The 20325-nt window shown below is 45.6% G+C and overlaps 2 protein-coding genes across 15 annotated transcripts in view; one reads left to right on the forward strand and one right to left on the reverse strand.

The window, feature by feature from the left end:
- LOC126514270 (UDP-glucuronosyltransferase 1-6) overlaps positions 1–20325 on the reverse strand; it is a 124824-nt gene that overhangs the window by 4898 nt on the left and 99601 nt on the right. For 7 of the 14 annotated variants that reach the window (XM_050163073.1, XM_050163074.1, XM_050163072.1 and 4 more), the window contains one exon: positions 2014–2145. In XM_050163073.1, coding sequence (XP_050019030.1) covers positions 2014–2145 — 132 coding nt within the window. Of the gene's footprint in view, positions 1–643; positions 864–1107; positions 1196–2013; positions 2146–4358; positions 5276–14023; positions 14882–20325 lie in introns of those variants that run through there. The other 7 variants (XM_050163077.1, XM_050163076.1, XM_050163065.1 and 4 more) reach the window with 5 other exon arrangements.
- On the forward strand, positions 5409–11160 carry LOC126514272 (dnaJ homolog subfamily B member 3). The gene has a single exon (XM_050163078.1). The coding sequence runs from the start codon at positions 9646–9648 to the stop codon at positions 10369–10371; it is 726 nt and encodes a 241-aa protein (XP_050019035.1). The 5' UTR covers positions 5409–9645; the 3' UTR covers positions 10372–11160.

Consider the following 20325-nt stretch of genomic DNA (forward strand, 5'->3'; position numbering starts at 1 on the left):
TTGAAAGCAATATACTAAGGTTCAAGTAGAGACAAAGTGTGCATGTGTATGCGGTGTATGTGTGTGTGTGCATGTGTGTGTGTATGTGTGTGGACGCATGGGCACACAGGGTTATACAGTCACTCATAAGCCATAAGACAATGTTTTGTTTTGTCACTGTCCACTTCATTTCTTTGAGGCAAAGTCTCTCATTGGATCTGGAGCTAGGCTAGTGGTCAGCAAGCCCAACAATTCTCCTGTCTCCGCTTCCACGATGCTGAGGCCTGGCTTTTCACATAAGTGCTGGGATTTGAACTCATTCCTCAGGCTTGCACAGCAAGTGCCCTTGTCTATGAAGTGCGCTTCCAGCTCCAACCCTATGTGACTTTTAATGGAATATTTTTCTCTTTACAGGATCTTAGAGATGAGATGTCTATTATGGTGACATTATTTTTAATTGAAGACTGTAAATCTAGGGAAACTAAAAAATTTGACAAATTCTAAGATAAAATATAAATTCCTTTTACAAGTAGGAATAATGCCCACTATATCTTGTGTATGAATCTAGATTTTTTATGTATTTGTTGTTGTGCTATTTTGTTGATTGCAAATGCTGTAGACACGAACACAGGTATGTTGTTTGTTTTCTTCTCCTCTTACTTACCTCTTGTCATTGATGACCGCTTTTAGAGCATTTTCCAAATCATCAGCAGTCATTTTGATAATATTCAGGGAGACCCCAGCCCCTCGAGTTTCCATGTTATTGGCATTGTCAAGCTGGTCGCCAAACAAGGGCATCATCACCATCGGCACACCGTTGCATATTCCTTCATAAATACCATGGGAACCAGAGTGTGTGATGAACGCACGAGTCTTTGGGTGACCTGAGGAGCACAACAGAGAGGGACACCAGGTCCTTCAGCCTGACAATGTCTAAATTCTGAAAAGCCCACAAGGACTATCACCTATGCATGGCCATTGTAAAAACTCTGCGAGTGGGTGGGGTGGGTTGCTGTATGTGATGTGTCTCAGTCACCATCAAGCTAAGCAATCATTTAGAATATTAAAGCCTGTCATTTCCTTAGTGTAACCCTGGTTTGATCTACATGGCAGATGCTCCCAACCTACCAAGCAAATCATTTTGGGGTAGCCATTTTACAAGTATTGTGTTCTTCGCAAGGTTCGATGGTCTAGGTCCAGTGTAGCGCCACAGGACCTAGTAGGGACAAAAAACATAGGCTTAAAAAAAGAACACAATTTGATTTTTTAAGATCAGCTAGGGGGCTGGAGAGATGGCTCAGTGGTTAAGAGCATTGCCTGCTCTTCCAAAGGTCCAAGTTCAATTCCCAGCAACCACATGGTGGCTCACAACCTTCTGTAAAGAGGTCTGGCGCCCTCTTCTGGCCTTCAGTCATACACACAGACAGAATATTGTATACATAATAAATAAATAAATATTTTTTTTTTAAAAAAAGATCAGCTAACCTAGCTAGAAAGGCCAGTCCTATGAGTAAGAAGAATCTGGATGGGCTTTGCATGATGGGAAGTTTGGTGAACTGGAAGTCCCCAGGGCTCAAGAGCAGCATTGGCTCTTGATGCTAAAGCTTGGCAACATGAGTGTGAGAAGCCATCAAGCCACCCTCAGTATTCCTTCATGTTTCTGCACATCAAAGGGAAACTTTCTTCACAAGGCAAGTGGATGTAAAAGCTATCCAAGCAGGAACAAACAAAACAAAATAGCTTTTTGGAGAAACATTTTTCATTGATGTGAAAAAACAATATTATGCTTATTTTTTTAAACAACATTCTCTCTAATACTTGGGAGTTTCCTAGAGAAAAGAGAAATCTGAGTGAGGCAGAACATGTCATAGGAATACCTGAATAAATTGAAAAAATATATGGTAATAATAATAATAATAACAACTTTGTTGAATGGCAGAGGAGTTCCACAACTCAGAATTCTGCATTTAGACACTGAGATCTAGAGTTAGAGACTAAAAGCAGACATGAAGGAGTCTTGTAGAACCATCTTACCGTCTGAGGAATTCTGCCCAAAGCCTCGGCGATTTCCATAGCTTTCTTCTCTGGAATCTCCGAGACCATGGATCCCAGAGAGAAAATCACGATGCCATGCTCTCCAGAAGCGTTGACATAGGCTTCAAATTCCTAGAGCGAGAGGAGAAATTTCCAGTTCATCTCTTTGTTCTCACATCCCATGGGAACTGCACATATTAGATTACAAGATAGATACTTCCCTCTCATGAGAATCAGTAAAGGTATGCATGTAATAGACAAAAACCATCACGGCAACTCTGTCTCCTTGTCTCCTTCAATTCAGGAGGATTTCTTGCTTACAGGGTTATCTGTGGGGTTCCCTGGAGATGCAGAATCCAAATAAGGTGCTGATTTCCCATCAGAGAAAGAGAGGCACATACAGGAGTGCACATGCACATGACCATGCACCCATAAACATGACACACGACCATATACACATGCCTACCTGTGCCCCTATGCAGAAAACAGACATTAAGTAGCATGGCAGTTCTCTCCCATTGTACATAATTAATAAGCTAGCTAACCATCAAGAGTCTCTCAGATGGATTCTGATGTTTCCAAAGAGCGTGAACAGCATCAACGTGATGGCATGATGTAATAAGTTACACACAGCAGAAGGACTGCGTGAACATGGTGCTTTTATTCCTAAAACCCAAATATTCCTGGGCAAACCATGTCCTGACCCTCCCTACATGTAGACACAGAGAGGCTTCTACTAAACTCTTTCCTGAACGTATCAGGATCCCATGTGCAGTCTTCCCAGGGGCACAGCCCTCTTCCAGCACTCCAAAGGCCAGGCTCCTGCAGTTCACTGGATGTCAGAGCATTGTCACGTCGGTCTCACTTCCTGAGACAATCTAAAGACCCGGCTCTTCTGTCACTGTCCTGGATTTTGACCCAGAGCATCCTGGAGTTGGTTGCTCTGAAGCTGTTTTTTTCTAGGATCACATCACAGTTTTCTTCTTTCTTCCCCAGGCCCTTCTTTCCTGGGGACGGGCATCCCACATCCTAGGGCCCTTTGCTTTTCTTCTACCTCCTGATAGCGCGTAGCTCACCTAGATTCCAGAATCTTTGCTCCTTCAAGACATGTGCAATCCTGCCAGGAAAGGCATAGTCTAGTTTGCCTCCCTTATGCCTTTGCGTGCCTACTCAGCAGCCACCAGTATGTGATTAGCACAAAATCAGATCTGTAGGGTCATAAACATTCACAGGCAGATAGTATGATTTTAATTGAGGCCAAACTGGCACACAAGTTTGTGTACAGAGGCCAAAAGAGTAAGCCACGGAGGCAAGATAGTCAATGACTCACTCTGACTCAACTTCTGTGGGTTCAACAAAGGTGAGTCCTCTCCACTTGGTACAATATGCCCTAAACTTTGTCACAATATCACAGTCCTTGGGACAGCCAAACAGTGAGGCAACATGTTAACTGAAAATAATCTTTGATCTCTGACTTGTTTCTTCTAAACATGATAAATGCTTTGAAAAAAAAAAAGCCTTTTCTCTGGGGACAACCCCTCCCCCAGCTGGTGAGACCTTTAAACATTAATAATAATCTCTGCTGAGACCTGTGGCTTTGGTTCTGAGCTATGAACATATTTTGCCTTCCCAGGATCCACTTAGACTACCTATCAGAAGCCTTTCACTGGAGCCAAGCACATGGACTTGAAGCAGGTCTGCTTATATGTTTGGTCTCTTCATTATCTTCACATCTCTGGCCTCCAGGATCTCTTTATTGGCTACTTACTTCAGACCCAACACGTATGACTGTGGTCTGTGTATTGCTTTCTCCCATTAAGACTATCTCTTGCTCAGACAGAGGGCTGACACTTTGCCCTATTAGAAGAGGCAGAAAGCTGCGGGAACTAACTTCCTATAAGAAGTTCTATTTAGCCAGGACCATAAAGGCAGTGTCTCTTGCCAGCAGTTATAAGGGTTAAAGAACAATTGCATCAGACTTAAGCTGCTGGTGCCCAAATCCAGTGCCCCACTCAAGGGCAAGCTTCATAATACACATCTGTGTTCTCCGAGAAGCATTCCAAACACACGGTTCTTTTGACAGTTAATGTCAGTTGCATTAAAGTGAATTCCACATAAAAAAACAGCCCAAGATATAGTTTTCCAAAATACTATGTACAAAGAAGGAAGTCAGGAGAGGATGCCAAAGATAGACAAATTCAAAACTGGGAGACTTAAGGAAGAGAAGTTAACAAAGAGAGCACTTGAAAGCATCCCAGCATGCTCAGTGAACTCAGCACATACCTATGGAAGGTTTCTTTCCCGGAGAGAACACGGGCAAGGAGAGGCCACGCTCACATACACACCTGAGATAAGGGCTTTTTCTGAAGGCAGTTTATACCACCAATAAAAACCATGTTGGGCATGATGGGCCTGGGGTAATCTCTCACAAAGTCATTTCTCATCAGCCAAATAGACGCAGAACTCAGAAGGTCCTTGACCGTCACCTCTTTCTGTAAGACTTCTGAGGCAAGCGGCTCATAGGGGGCATAGACCACATTGCATAGAAAGTTCTCTGACAAAGCAATGAGCATGTTCTTCACTCGCTGCGGGAAGTTCATGCGATCTGAGTTTACAGACAGACTCTTGGGCACGTAGGACAGTGGAAAGGGGCACTGGGTAGCTTCCAAATCCAGGCCGCACGGCAATGCATTCAAGAAGTAGACAGCAGGCAGAGCCAGAAACTGGGCCACAATGGGACCACAAGGAAGGAAGGGGTCTGTTAGCAGAGCATCAAAGTGGCTTTTTTCCAGAGAGGCCATGAACTCGGCATTGTGCAGTAGGTGTGAGCAGCCGGAGAGGAGCATGGCAGAGTCCCTTTTGACTTTCTTGTATGTTTTGATCAAACGCAGCAGGAAAGGGTCTTCCTCAAAGACACTAAGCCCAAGTTCCACAATAGTCGCTATCACGTCTTCCTTCTTGAATGGCACAGGGTACTTCTTTAGAGTGTAAAAGGATCCTTCTTTTATGTGTAGTGAGGCTTCAGGTGCTATGACCACTATCTCATGTCCCTTCTGCTGGAGCTGCTGAATAACTCCAAGCATGCTGAGCCAGTGGCTGCCATCCATAGGGAGCAATAACAGCTTCCCAGCATGGGACACAGAGGGGCCAAGCACACACAACAGAAGGCCCACGAGAAGCAGAGGCGAATGGGAGCTCCCGCACGCCACAGTCATGGTACCTCTCCCTCCGGTGCTCTCAAAAGGTCTACTCAGGCCTGCTCATGGTTCTTACACAAAAGAAATTTGTGTAAGCAGTTAATGTTTGACAGTGTCCCATGACTAAAGCTGTCGATCAACTGGCAGAGACCATAGAACATTTGCTTTTCAAGATGAGGGTGGAGCTTTCCGGGGTTCCTTAGAAGATAATGGCTGCAATGTCTCTCTCAAATCATGTCTTTGAGTGACTATAGCGAGCAAACCATCTCTGGCCACTTTGAATACATTAAATTAGCATTTATTCATAAGTCTGAAAGGGTTACCAGGAAGCGTCAAAGCCTGGCACCTTCCCAAGGATAAAACAGAAAGTTACTCAGAAAGTCTTTTGGAAAGAAAGGAACTGAGAAGGGCTGAAGCTCCACTTTTATCCACAAAAGCCCTAAGAAAGCCTCCCATCATTCACTCGGGACTCCTCTTCACCACTTCCATCACCTTTCACAATGTGCACGTGCGCATGAGCGTGTGCCTGTCTGTGTGTGTCTCTGTGTGGCATGTAATCGGGAGGGTAACCTTGAGTATTACCTCTCAGAGGCCGCACATTTTGTGTTGAGATAGGCTCTTTCATTGGCGTAGACCCTTCCTATTAGGTTAAACTGGGAGACCACTGAGTCAAGGAAGTTTCATTTCTCTGGTTCCCTAGCACTATAAGCATGCCCCACCATGTTCAGAATTTTCATACGGCTTCAGAACACTTTACTAACTGAGCTAGCACCTTCACTGGCTGTTTTTACTTCATACTGAATGAATCTAGTACAATTCTGGGTCTCAAGTCTGCAGCTAAGACCAGCGCTGATGAGTGTCCTGCCTTTCCAGGACTCAGGCTCTATCAAGAGAGTCAGATACACAGCTCGAGCTAAGAAATGTGGTCCATTGAGAGTGCAAATGAATGGAGCCAGGCTGGGGTAGAAAATGACAAAGACAAAGTCATATGAGTCTTCTCCAAGAGCAGAAAAACAGAAAGAAAACATATTCCAAACAGAAAATCACAGTACATAAAAGCAGAAGGATTTCCCTCATTTTGCACACATAAGGAGGCCAACAGAAGCAAAGACATTTGCCAGGATCCTTGGCAGAGCTAAGACATAGGCCCTAGTAAGAAGTTGAATGAAAAACTGTGATCCTCAAGGTCATGACCCCACCATGAAGAATGGGGAATAGGGAAAAGAGAGGACTTTGAGTCCAAGGAAGTGTTCAAACAGTACTATCTGGAGCCCTCCAAGATGAAGGCAAGAGCTGTTGAACAGAAATGCCTCCTGAAGTGGGCAACCAGAGTATGAGCAGAACCAGCCTTGTACCGTTCCTGGGGATCCACTGATGCCCTATACAGTCTGAGGAAGGAAGCACAGATCCCAATACTGACTGCAGTACTGGTCCTTCATACATGGTGTGTGTGTGTGTGTGTGTGTGTGTGTGTGTGCTGGGAATAACGAGAAAGAATTTAACTTTAAAGCATTGGTGTTCTAGAGTACACAGCTGGCAGAAAACCATTCAGGCACTTTAAAGTCTCTATTACTGGGCCTTCACCCTTCCTCAGCAGAGTCCCAGTTTTGCTTGTGTTTTTGCACACACACACACACACACACACGGTGCACACATGCACTTTGAACTCTTTCCCCACGCTCAATCATTCCCTCACTCTTAATTCTCAGTAAGCAGAAAAGATGTAGCAATCCCTTTGTTTTTTGCCGAGCATTTAACTGAAATCCCAAAGCTCACAATTCAAGTTAAACTTTAGGATCAGTAACCCTTGGAAGCCCCATTTTGCGAGAACTCACCTGCAGCTTGTGTGGAGCAAAGTGCCCAAAAACATAACAATGCTTCTACGGCTCTGTTCATGTTCTTACTCAGAACCTTGAGCTTTTTCATTTAAATGGTGCCAGAGATGGAACCCAAAGCTACATGCAAGGGAGACAGTGTACTGCTTCAGAGCATCTTGCAGCCACTGTGGACCTGAATGGTTAGGGCCAGGGAACACTGCTCACTGATCTAAATGCAAGGCAATCTATATTTCTTATTACCAACAAGGAGAATCACTTCAAAGCAATCCAATGATAAGTCTGACCTGGAGCATGAGCAGGCTAAACATATTTCAAACCCCTTCCTTCAGCAACATGCATGGAACATGTGAATTCTACTATGTTAGTCACAGAGCCAAAACTCAAATGACCAATGGCCAGTGCCTGTGAGGAAGGGTCCAGAGGTCAGAGAAGTACCAAACAATTACAGGGCACAGCAAGATGTGTTCTGCAGGCTGAGAAAACAACACAGCAGAAATGTGGTCCTGCTTTGGAGGCCCTTGAAGAATGCAGTGTCTTTGAAAACCCCCACTTTTCAAGTGGAATTTCTTTTTAAGCTGGAGCTAGAAGTTAATATTCCCACTGCTGGGAGGGACAACTAGCTCCATTGAGGGAATAATGGAGATTCACACTAAACAAAGCATACAAGCTTGCTATCCTCCTTCGGATGAGCTCAGGACCTTCTAGAGGGAAAAGGCAGCTTTTCTCAAATCTCTGCAGCATTTTTTCTCTATCCTGTCTCTTATCATCTCAAAGTTCACACAACGGTCTGTAAGCTAGACAAAGCCTAAACAGATACATTCCTCATAGACAGGCTTTCAGCTTCAGAATCACTGTCTCAGCCCAGGTGCCAGTCCATAGCCATGCATTCAGGAAATATCTTTGTACAGATGCCATCTGCCTTTACTAATACTTAAGTCAAGTGCTCAGTCTCTCAGAACCAGCTGCCACAATCCTATTCCAGAGCTTCAGCCCCTAGGCGGTCCTACCAACTCACTCTATCATTTTGCCCCCATCCCATCCCATCACTGCTTCTGGTGCCATGGTCAACAGCTTCATCGGGCTCACAAGAAAACTCAAATCCTTTAGCCTTGCCCTTCCTTAGACCTTGGGTCACCTTTTGAAGATTATTTCTTCTCTCTAGCTCTTCTGGGTCATCAATCCACCTGCCCTTTCCTCCTAATCAGGTTTCTAACACAATCTCATTAACAAGTGCCAGCCCTACAGGTAGGTTCAAGTTCAGTCACTGGGTGTGACATAAACTCCAATGACTCTTCTGGTGCTCTAGTGCTACTGGTTAGACCTAGTGCCCTTCATGATAGAATCTTCAAAAGTTCACTGGTTAATCATTTCCCCTTAGGACCAAGTAACCTTTATAGATGTATGCTGCCTCACAACTGATCAAGTCAGATAATATAGTGTTCAAAAAAATCACATACACAAGGAAGTGAGACAATACAAGTTTAAGCAAGGACAGAAGGAAACCCATAGCCATGATACCACAGTTAGTGGAAACAAGAACATCTCACCTAGAGGGCTACAAAATAGTCCACAAGTTCTAATTATTTTGTTCAGGACAACAATGGCTCTCCAAGTATTAGCTAGGGAACCCTGGGAACTTTTCAAGGGAATGTCAAGACTATTTCCATCCACGAAGATACTGACTTTTTAAAGATCTTTTTTCTCATAAGCATATGGTGGAGTTTTCTAAAGGCTACTCCATGTGTGAGATCACAGTAGATTGAATGCAGAAGCAAGAGAATCCAGCTTTATTAAGCCCGATGCTGGAGTTATTTAAAGAATATAAACATATCACACCCTTCTGAGTTTTTGAAGAAATTATTTCCTCATAAGAACATGATTTATGTTCGACTGCAGCTAACAGATATTGCTTTACTTTCTTGTGATCTGAATGGAACTAAGTCATAGAAATTAGAACAAAGGGTCCGGAAGCCAAAACATTTGAGAACCTCAGTTTTTCACAAACCACTGTCCTTCAGAGTCAGACAAAAGTCACCTCTGTCAATTTTCCTATCCTCTTACCTGTCTAAAGGAAAGCTGACTTGGGGCAGGGCACAAAAACCCATTTTTAAAAGCTGGCCTTGGTGAAACACATTAATAAATCCACAGCGCGGATGGGGAGGCAGCAGGGCATGACTGTGAGTTCAAGACTAGCTTGATCTACACAGCTGAGAAGAGAAGGGAGAGCAGCAGCGGCAGAAGGGGAGACAAAGGAGAGTTAGGAAGGAGGAAGGGAAAGAGGGAAGAGAAGCTGGAGGAGGAGGAAAAGGAAGAGGAAGGAAAAGTGTAGTGTTTTTTTATGGCAGCCAGAATCATGGCCTCTCCCCTAAGTTGCCCTTTGTACTTCATAACAGACCAACAAACCAATCAGCACCACCGAGCGTCCCTGGGCGCAGACCCAACCCTGGAGCCTTTTATTCTGATAGGCTGAGGCGCCACCCGCCCCCGCCAATGGGCGGCGCCCACGTCACAAGGACGCGCGCGGCGCCGGCCGGTAAGGGGCGTTCAGCAGCCGCCAGCCGCGCTGCAGCGCCGAGGCCGCGGGCCGGCCAGCCGCCATGGTGGACTACTACGAGGTGCTGGGCGTGCCGCGGCAGGCCTCAGCTGAGACCATCCGCAAGGCGTACCGCAAGCTGGCGCTCAAATGGCACCCGGACAAGAACCCCGAGCACAAGGAGGAGGCCGAGAGGAGGTTCAAGCAGGTGGCGCAGGCCTACGAGGTCCTATCGGACGCCCGCAAGCGCGAAGTCTACGACCGCTGCGGCGAGGTGGGCGAGGTGGGCGGCGGCGGCGCGGCCGGCAGCCCGTTCCACGAAGCCTTCCAGTATGTCTTCTCCTTCCGAGACCCCGCTGAGGTCTTCAGGGAGTTCTTCGGGGGCCGCGACCCCTTCTCGTTCGACTTCTTCGGAGACCCGTTTGATAACTTCTTTGGGGATCGGAGGAGCTGCCGAGGAAGCAGAAGCCGAGGGGCAGTACCCTTCTCGACCTCCTTCACCGACTTCCCAACTTTTGGGGGTGGCTTTGCTTCGTTAGATACCGGATTCACATCCTTCGGTTCTCCGGGAAACTCAGGCCTTTCGTCTTTCTCCATGTCCTGTGGCGGTGGGGCGGCTGGCAACTTCAAGTCGGTGTCGACCTCCACCGAAATAGTTAATGGCAAAAAAATCACCACCAAGAGAATCGTTGAGAATGGTCAAGAAAGGGTGGAAGTGGAAGAAGATGGAGAGTTAAAGTCGCTGATAATTAATGGCAAAGAGCAGTTGCTTCGCATCAATACTCATTAAAGACATAAAGTGCGGTTTAGGCCTATCAGGACTTTTTTTTTTTTTTGTTTAAAAGCGTTTTCAAGGGAACTCTACTTTCAGAACATCTGTATTCAAGACATTCTATACAGTTCATGCGGGTGCCTCTTATTGTTGGGACTGCAGGGATAGGACCTCTCTTGGTCTTTATGCCTGTTGTAAATATATATATGCCTTTGGCACTCATTAAACGTAATCCTGAGGCAGACCACCGTTATGTCTTAGTGGTAGAAAACACTGTTCACAGCACCTAAAACCACACAGTGTCCATTGTGTTGATATTTCGACCTAGAGAGCTTTCTATGAGGTGGAAAGCTCCACTTCTCTTCACTCACACTGTGATGAAAGATACTGCATATGTTGATGGTTTAGTTTAAAATACATCGAAAAAGTGGCTTTTAGTTTACCTACTAAACTATGCTGATATAGGAACAATTGACTGCTGTTTCAATGAAAGGCTAAAACCAAGCCTTTAAAAGCAGTTAAGTTGAAGAAAGTACACTAAGTAGATTCTGGTCGCTGCTGCAATGCATTACCATGGACTTGGTAATGTCTATCACAGTTATTCTTCCCAAGTTTTGTAGGATCGAAACCTGAAATTCATTTTAGTGGGCCAAAAAAGGAGGGTTGCCGGGACCGTGCTCTCTGGGGGTTCAGGGCTGCATTCTATCAGTCAAGGTAAGTGCTCAACCCTAAATTTGTTCTACAACAGTGGAAGATGCTGGAAGTGAAAAGAAGTATGTTTTGGAGGATAACCAAGCTTTTCAATTTCCATGTATGTATGTATGTTACAGTAGAGTCCATTCTGTTAGCACAGGTGAGTGCTTCCTAGTCAGACCTGTCAGAAGATGGTTGCCTTCAGAGTCCACCACAGAATGGTCTTCCTCACTCCAGTGCCCTCTGTGAGGACCACACAAGACATGGAAGTAAAAGGGATCTGAATCGGTTTAAATTGCCACACTTTGTAACTCTCTACCAAAAGGGCATGGGACTTAAGCACATTATTATAAACCAAGACTCTATAAATAGGTTGGATACCCAAACTACCCCAAAAGTGTAACCTCATGAAGTGAGTACATAGCAGAAACACGAGATTCAGCACTGTCTCCCCCCGCCCCCCAGGGCACACAGAGCCTTTAGAAATCACACGATGGAATAGTCACTGCAGAACCGGGGTAGCTATTTTCTACCCAAGTCAGGCTAACTACCAGACTTGAAACAGATGTTTTCTTCAGCCTAGGGAGCTAATGAAGACAGTCACCGAGGGCTGGGGAGATGGCCCAGGGGTTTTGGTGCTTACTAGGCAAGCATCCCCAGAAACCCACATAAAGGTCTGGTGTATGTGATAGTCCTCAGAAGGCAGAAACATGGGATCCCCAAAGTCGTATTGGCAAGCTCTGATTTTTTTTTCTTGAGAGACCCTGGATAAGGTGGACAAGTAATGGAGGATGATCCCTGCCATCTGCCTTGGACTTCTGCATGCACACACCACACACGTGCACACCACATAAAAACGAGGGGGAAAGTCACTGAGTAGCATGTTGGCGTGGGTTTGTATCTGAACTGATAGGAGGTATCAAGAACTTGAGGAGAATGAACGCATCTGTGATGGTTACATGTGGAAATCACCACCCTGGTAGAACAGAATGAGTAGGTCTGAAACCACACAGTGGAAGAAAGAGCTTGAGCAGAGAGCCCATGGTAGGCAAAGAGCCTGGCATAGCAAGGTCATTCTGGCTAGTTTTAACAGTTGAGAGCAAACACAAGAATCAGTATTCATATATCTTGGATTAATGGTCCAGGATAAATGAAAAGTTCCTGGCTGGACTAGAACTCAGTATATAGGCCAGACTGGCCTTGAATTCACAGCAATCTACTCAAGTGTGGGAATTCACACCATGTGCCACCAGACCCAACTATAAAATAGGTTTTGTAATGAAATGTCAATCTTGAGAATCTTCAAAAACTGCTCAATCTCAAAACAGTTATGCAGACATGCCTGTGGAAGGTCATCTTCTAAGGGAAGTTTTGTCATAGTGGGCACAAGGCATTTCCTGTGCAAAGAGGAGCCTCTTGAATATACCAGAGGATCTATAAGAGCACGTTCCTGCACAAGCCTGACAACTTGACTTAGATCCTTGGGACCTATGGTGGAAGAAGAGAACCAGCAACCGGAAGTTGAAGTTGTTTTTGACTGCCACATGAGCAGTTTGGAGCACATGAACCCCGGCCATACACACACGTACATCTCCCCTAATTCTTCAAAGCATTCAGATTGATTAAAGGGGATCCCCTCACTGGGAGAATTTTCTAGAATGCACCAGGCAAGGAAGAGGAAGACAATGTAAAATTCAGAATAGTAGGAGGCCCTCTTCCATCTAAAACAGGATCAAGAATTCCAAATGCCAGTCCCAGTGGCTGGAGGTTCACACCCAGTTATTGTAGGTTTAGCTTTGTCAACATGGATGGAAGCATTTGGAAGAAAGTACACTGTCTTCAAGTAACCATCGTCTCTTTGATTTTATGTTGCGGCCTCCAAGCTAGAAGAAAGGTACCTTCTCCATTTTAGGAAGTCATTTATCTGTATCAACTTGTTTCCAGAATTCTACTTCCACATTTTCATCAGTTCTTTCTCCTCTCCCTTACCCTCATCTTCCTCATGCCTTCTTTCTCCTAACCCCTCTCCTCACTCCCTTCTTCCTCGTCTTCCCCTCTTTCCCTCTTGGGTTCCCACTGTGTAAACCAGTTCATACTTTCATTATGTAGCCAAGGATGGACTCATAATCCAGCCTCAGCTTATAAAGTGGTAGGATTACAGACCTGACATTCTAAACCCAGATCACAGGTTTTCTCATTAAATACAAATTCATTTATCTTCCTTGGGTCTCCATTAAACCATTTAGTATAGTTTTAATTACTATCAGACAAGCTGACGGGACTGGGGAGTAGCCAGTGACCTCAGGACTAAATGTACAACTTATTCTCCATCTCTACACTATGATAAAGTAAAAAAGTTTTGTTATAGTAGACTTCTCTAGACTATTTTTCTTTTAGTTTTCTACATACAACATTTGAAATAGACAATTTAGTTCTATCATGGAAAAACTACAATCATACAGTAGCTGCTCACTTACACATCAACTATTGAGCAATATGTGGCTAGTCCGATTGATCCTATAAACTCATTAGCTTGCTTCCAGGTCTGTTGAGTGCTCAAGCGTCCTATGAGACACACCCATTTCATCCCTGCCACATCAACAACTGCCATTCACTGATTCCTTTAACCCTCAAAAAAATCTGGAAGCAACACACCCTCTGATGGGTCAGGTCACAGCTTACTTTCTCAGCAACTGTGCAGACTTAGTACACGCGATAGGAAAACCACGTCCGGATACATGGGCCGTCCCAGTAGAGTTCCGCTACAGCCCCTCAGTCCCATTGCCTTCACCTTAGCCCTTAGTCTTCATAGTGGCCTCTGAAAATCTAGAGTATAGAGCTGTGCACACATTAATAGGTGAATTTAACTGAAACCTCTTAAGAGAGATAGATAACTTTGGACAGATGAGTAAATAAGCACTTGAAAGTAAAAAAAAAAATTCCTGGAAAATTCTTGTGATAAAGGCAGAATACAGACCTGATGGAGTGGCTTCCTGTTGGCACAGTTTATGCCCCCAATGAAAGCCATGTTAGGCATGATGGGCCTGGGGTAGTCAAACACAAAGTCCCCTCGGAACAGCCACATGGAAGCATGGCTGAGAACCTCCACCAAGGACACCTCTCTCTGCAGAAGTTCAGAGGCCAGACTCTCATAGGGAATGAATGAGACATGGCAAATGTACTTCAAGGCCAGAGGGTACAGCATGTTCTTGACTCTTTGTAAGAAGCTCATGTGGTCAGAAAGTCTTGCAAGTAGCCTTGGAACATATGAAGAAGGGTTTGGACACTGTGTGCCCTCATAGTCTATGTCGCAGGGAATGGCGCGTAGAAAAAACACAGCAGGAATCTGTAGGTACTTGGCCAGCACTGCCCCACAGGGAAATACAGGGTCCGTTAAGACCACATCGAAGGAACTAGAGTTCAGGTGCTGGATCAGGGTCTCATTGTGCAGTAGAAGTGCACAAGAATTTGCATAGAGTTCTGAAAATTTTCTTATACATGCCATAGTTTCAAAAAACATCTTCACAAAATGTTGTGCTTCAAAGGCCTTCTTAGAGTTGCCCAGTATGTTCTGCTGATACTCTTCCTGGGTATACGGGAAGGGATAGGTCTGGAGGGTAAAGAAGTCCTCTCCTTTGATGTACAGAGTCACATCTGGAGCCAGGACCACAATCTGGTGGCCTCGGGCATGGAGCTCCCTGGTGACATCTTTCATGCTCAGCCAGTGGCTGCCCTCCATTGGAAACACCAGCACCTTTGCACCTTCAGCCCAGGGCAGGGCACACAGCAGCAGCAGCAACCCTGAGAGTCCTGTGTCCATCTCCCCAGAGGCCCACAGCCGTAGACTGTGCACACCCTGTGCCTCCCTCATAAGTTTATTCCTCTTCTTATAACCAGGCCACCTATCACTCTGCATACCATTGGGTAGTGCAGTGCCTTTAAGTTAATCATTACAGAATAAATCTCACCCTACCTTTCACTAATGTACCCATCTACCTGCCTCCACCCAGAGAAAGTTAAACCTCACTTTTCTTGCCTAATAAAAACTCCCGTGACATGCTTCTCTCTTCCTAGGGCATAAGAGTTCACTTCTTGTTTTCCTCCAGTTCCCCAAACAAGGCACTGGACACCCATTTCTTTCATGACCTAGACTTTTAGTAAGTTGCCATTGATCTTGGGGCCGCGCTATCTCCCAAAACCTTTCTGCTGGATAAGACCTTACTTCAATAGCTCATTAACGTCTCTCCCCCAATTCACAAGTAGTAGTCAGCGTATCACAGCATGCAGAACACTGCAAAGCAAGGTAGACCAAACCAAAAACGATATCCCTTTGCCATGGTTCCTATTCTTCACAGTACCAGGAATATACAGATCAGGGAACATGATTTGAAGTAGCTGATTGCTGACAAGGATGGGAATGCTGGAAAGATCTCAAAGTCAAGACCAAGGATCTGACTCTGCTATGAGATCTTTTCGGAGTCGTGTGACCACTCTATGGAATGAAGCTGATCTTTGTAAAGCCCCTCCAGACAACACCAGCCTCCTCACTGGCACAGTGAATTCCCGAAGCATCCCGCTCCCTCCTGTAAGCTGATCTCCTTGAAAGGGACAAAGAGACTGCTCAGGGCTATGGCTCAGTTTCAGGTTCTGTTCTGGATACTAAGGCTGCAGGATCCTGCACTCTGTTAAGGGCCCTAGGTGAATACTTGCTTGGGTCTTCACTGCATTCTGAGGTTTGTCATTGGGTTTCCTTTTACAATCTGCGCCAGACCAGAATCCTGACAAGGATGGAATTCCCCATGAAGCATGGGATGCAATTTTCTGGGGCACTGTGCTCAAATTCAAGAAAAGGTAAGATTGAGGCTGAGGTGAGGGTAAGACCCCAGTTGTGGGCACCATATACATAACCAGGAATCTGTCCCTGCCTCAGAGAATTCCTGCCACTTGGGATGAGCAGTTGCTGGCACCTCCCTCCTTTACATGCCCTGGGGCTGGCTTCAATCTCCACTAGGCAAGCTCCTTGGGGTGTGACATTCTGCACCTCTGCATCTGTGTCGTTCTGCCAGGATGGCCAGGCTGAGGCTTCCCTCTGGAGAGAAGCCACCCTCTTAGGATCTGACTGGGAGCAGAAGCAGCAGCTGTTTATGTGCAAAATGCCTCACATGTGCCAGGCTGCTCTGTGCATGCAGCCTTTGTATTCCACCTTTTCCTGGAGGCTAAGAGTTCAGAAAATGTTCTGCAGGTTCTTTCCCGAAGGCAGCTTTTCTTTTTCCCCACCTGCCACCTCTCTACATGTTTTACCTCACCTCATACCCCACTGTTTCCCTTCTATGGCTATCTATACAGAATTGCTCAAGTGTAGGCTATAGCAACTCCTGTCCTTACCCTGCCCATAAAAGGAAAAGAAGAGATGGAGCTGGTGGCTGAGCAGTCAGAACCTGAAACCTGTGATCGCTGCTTTAGCGGCTGATGTCGGCATTAACAGGAACCCTCCCATCACTACATCTAGTACAAGGGGCGGGCAGCCAGGTCCTGGAGGCAGAACCCACTTCTGCCCAGACTCCATATGCTGCTCTGTGCACCTGTGCTGGGGAAAGCACACAAAGTAACAGTGTGAGGGCCTGAGGTGTGCTCACAGATCCAAAGCGTACAAGGGCAGGTTACCATGGCTGAACAGTTTCTACATATAAGCCAGGCCAAAGGGCACTGCCAGTTCTGCCCACGTAGTGCCGTAAATGTAGACAGACTAGAGTCGTGAAGGGTGCACGGCAAAGATTGGCCTTTGCAATGCTCTTGTTTCCTTTTTTATTTTAAAATGTTGTGAATCTGTGGGTGTTGCTTTGACTGTCAATTATGATTAATCCCTAGGCAAACCGTATTATTTCTTGGAACTAGAAAATGATATTTAGCACAGCACTTCAATCCTTACATTTGCCCTGGGCTGGAAATGTGCAGGTCTAACTAACTGGCCCTGGATAGTTCCTCCATCCTGGTGAAACAATAGTATATTATTATCCTTAAGTAACTCCGAAGGGACTCGGCTGTACATGGATGCTGCGGATGTCTTAAGAGCTGACCATCACTCGGCTAAAAGTAAACCTTGCCTCTTTGAAAGTAGTGAAGCCTGACAAAGTGGACGTCCTTAGTTTTGAACACTCTTGTATCAAACCATCCCACACTAGATGACTTAAATTCGCATTTAATCTCTGCATGGTGTGGAAGCCACAAAGCTTGTGTTACTGGAATCACACTTCATGCACCCTAAGAATGCGAGGTTGGTTGGTGGGGTGTCAGGAATGGCCTCAGCTGCACCTTGGTTCTACATTCATGGTAGCTGTCAGAAGTAGGAAGAATTATTTCACGAAGGCTATGTAAACCTCTCCATTGTCACAAAGCCAGCACTGGTTAAAGCCCGACACAAGGCAGCTTTCACCCTAAATGTAGCCTGTGCCAGGAATACTATACACACCCGAACAAGCCAATTCTATTGGCACAGTTTATGACCCACATAAAGGGCTTTTATAGCATGGTGGCCTTGCAAAGCCCAGCGTAAAATCCTGCTCCCCACAGTTATTTGTACGGACTGACTAAGATTTGAAAAAAGCAGGACTGATGAAATGGACCAAAACCGAAAGAATTCTAAACCTCTGCAGAGAGTTCACAAACGGCTATAAAACTGGGGTTGGATAGAGTTTAATGCCCTTAAAGACTAAAATAAATGCAGTGGGTCACACACACACACACACACACACACACACACACACACACACACACACACTCCCTTTGTATTCCACCCTTTCGAGGAGGGTAGGAATCCAGATAAATGCTCCACAGTTTCTCCTCCAAAGTGAGTTCCCTGCCTTCTTTTCCTCCATTTGCTTTCTGCACTGGCCACGTCTCTGCATGCTTTTACCTCATGCCCAATCCCATTGTTTCCCTTCTATGTAGAGTGATCTGAGTCTAGGCAGATTATTATTTTTTAAAGTGTGTGTGTTTACACTCAAAGGGGTAGCATGTGCCAAGCATGCACCTGAATTTCCAAGAATTACCTTACTTTCAGGGAGTCACTTCTCCCTTTCCGACCACGTACATCCCAGAGAACCAGACTCAGGTCGTCAGACTCCGCGACAGCACCTTTGCTTGCTGAGCCATCACACTGGCCCAGACTGAACATTATCCTTGACTCCACTCATGTTTTAACATGTTTTTAAGATGCATATGCTGCTTGGCATCTCTGAAAACCAGCAGCCACACAAGCCCTACGTGGGCCTCCTTGGTTCTGGGATCACTCCCGAAGCCCAGAGCCGTGGAGCTACCTTAGCAGGCTGTGACACCTACCCTAGTTTCCTCATCCCCTTATCTCCCTGCTCCCTAACGTTCACCATATCATTGCATGGCAAGGTGCCCGCCTTCCACTAATCATTACAGAAGAAATCCATAGTTGGCACTGACTAATGTTCTACTCTCTACCTCTCCACCCGAGAAACTACTCTTATCACCGCTTTACCAGCTAAACTCCGGTGACCTGTAGCTGCTGTTTAGTGACTATCAGAGTTCACCTCGTTGGTCTTCCTATATTGAAAGGAAGGTTCGGCACACTCACTAGATTTAATCACTTCTTTCATTGAGCTCAAATAGCAGGATGACAAAGCAAATCTGAGATGTAGCCGAGGGCAGGGCTCTAGCTGTATGGAATGGGCACGGGGCCAGGAATCTGGCCCGGCCTCAGGGGATTGCTCTCACAAGTGCTTGCAGTTGCTGCCACCCCCTTCCTCTACATGTCCCGGGGTTCCACTCTCCATCAAGTGAGCTCCACTGGGGTGTCCTGCATTCCACCTCGCTGCTTCTGTGTCATTCTGCCCATTCAGCTTGGTTGTCCGAGGTGACACAGGATTTTCTTCTGCTGCAAAGCTACGTCCCTAATACCTAACTGGGAGCAGAATCAGCAGACGGGCAGATGTATATATAATAGGAAGATGCCTCCCATGTGCCGCCGCACACTGTGCAAGCAGCCTGTACATCCCACCCTTTCGTGGAGGGTAGGAGTCCAAATAAAGCTCTGCAATGTCTCCTCCAAAGTGAGTTCCCTGCCTCCATTTCCTCCATCCGCTTTTTGTACCTGCCATGTTTCTATATGTTTTCCCTCACATCAACGCCCCCCTTTTTTGTTCCCCTTCTGTGGTTATCTATGCAGAATTATCTGGGTCTAGGCAGCGGCCACTTCTGCCCGTGCAGTGCCTATAAAAGCAAGAGAATGTATGGAGCAGTTCGGGTGAGAAGCCAGAACCTGAAATCTGTGTCTGCTGTTTCAGCTGCTGCTCCTAGCCTTAGCAAAAACATTCCCAACACGGCATCTAGGGGCCTTAGCAAAAACATTCCCAACACGGCATCTAGGGGAAGAGGTGGCCAGTTCTTGGAGGAGGGACCCTGTGTCTGTCCCAGGCTCAGTATGCAGCTCTTGAGGATGGATGTGTGACTGTGGAGGAAGCCTATGGAAGAGCACACTGGGGACCATTTAATGACTTCTCTCACTGTGAGGGTCTGGCATGCTCTCAGAGCCTCAGAGCACACAAGGATCCAGATGCTATGCCTGAAGATATTGGGTGTGCTGTTGACTCTGCTTGGTCAGAACCCTACATCTCAACTAGACTCATGAAGAGACTGTAGCAAAGTTTAAAAAAAAATTGTGAATACCTGCATATCTTTTAGTATGAAACTATTGCTGAGTCAAATCATTTTATTTCCTGGAAGATTGATTGCCCAGCACCTTAAGACTTAATCCCCCCCCACATTTGGGGGGAAATCTGTGCCAGGGATCTTCCTCTGAAAAAATCTACAGTTTGTTCTCCAACAGTGCAGCTAAAAATGAAAAAGGAATTGAAATAGGCTATAATCTCAGCAATTTTTATGACTCTCTGGGGTAAACAAATAAGTGGCTTTCAGATCATTTAATACATAATTATTAAACATATTTTTAAAATTTCTATTATTTCAGAATAATTGGCCACTCTTAACTTGGCTTTTTTAAAAAAAAACAATAGTTTAATTTTGTTGGACATGGTGATACATGCTTGTAATTCCAGGGTGTGGAAGCAGTCAGAGCAGGAGTTCAGAGTTGTAATCAGTTACACAGCATGGTCCAAGTCAACCTAAACTATGATGAGACCCTGCCTTAAACAAACAAGTGAGTAAACTAGTGGAGTGGGTATAATACTATTTCTATCATTCCTGTAACAAGTCATTAAGGCTCAGGAGATCCATTCACATTTATCCTCTCCA

Source organism: Alexandromys fortis, unplaced genomic scaffold (assembly GCF_014885135.2).
Source record: "Alexandromys fortis isolate MF-2015 unplaced genomic scaffold, M_Fortis_MF-2015_v1.1 scaffold_139, whole genome shotgun sequence".
NCBI lineage: Eukaryota > Metazoa > Chordata > Mammalia > Rodentia > Cricetidae > Alexandromys > Alexandromys fortis.

Coding starts and splice junctions, on each gene's coding strand:
- LOC126514272 (XM_050163078.1), top strand. CDS start 9,646: ATGGTGGACTACTACGAGGTGCTGGGCGTGCCGCGGCAGGCCTCAGCT.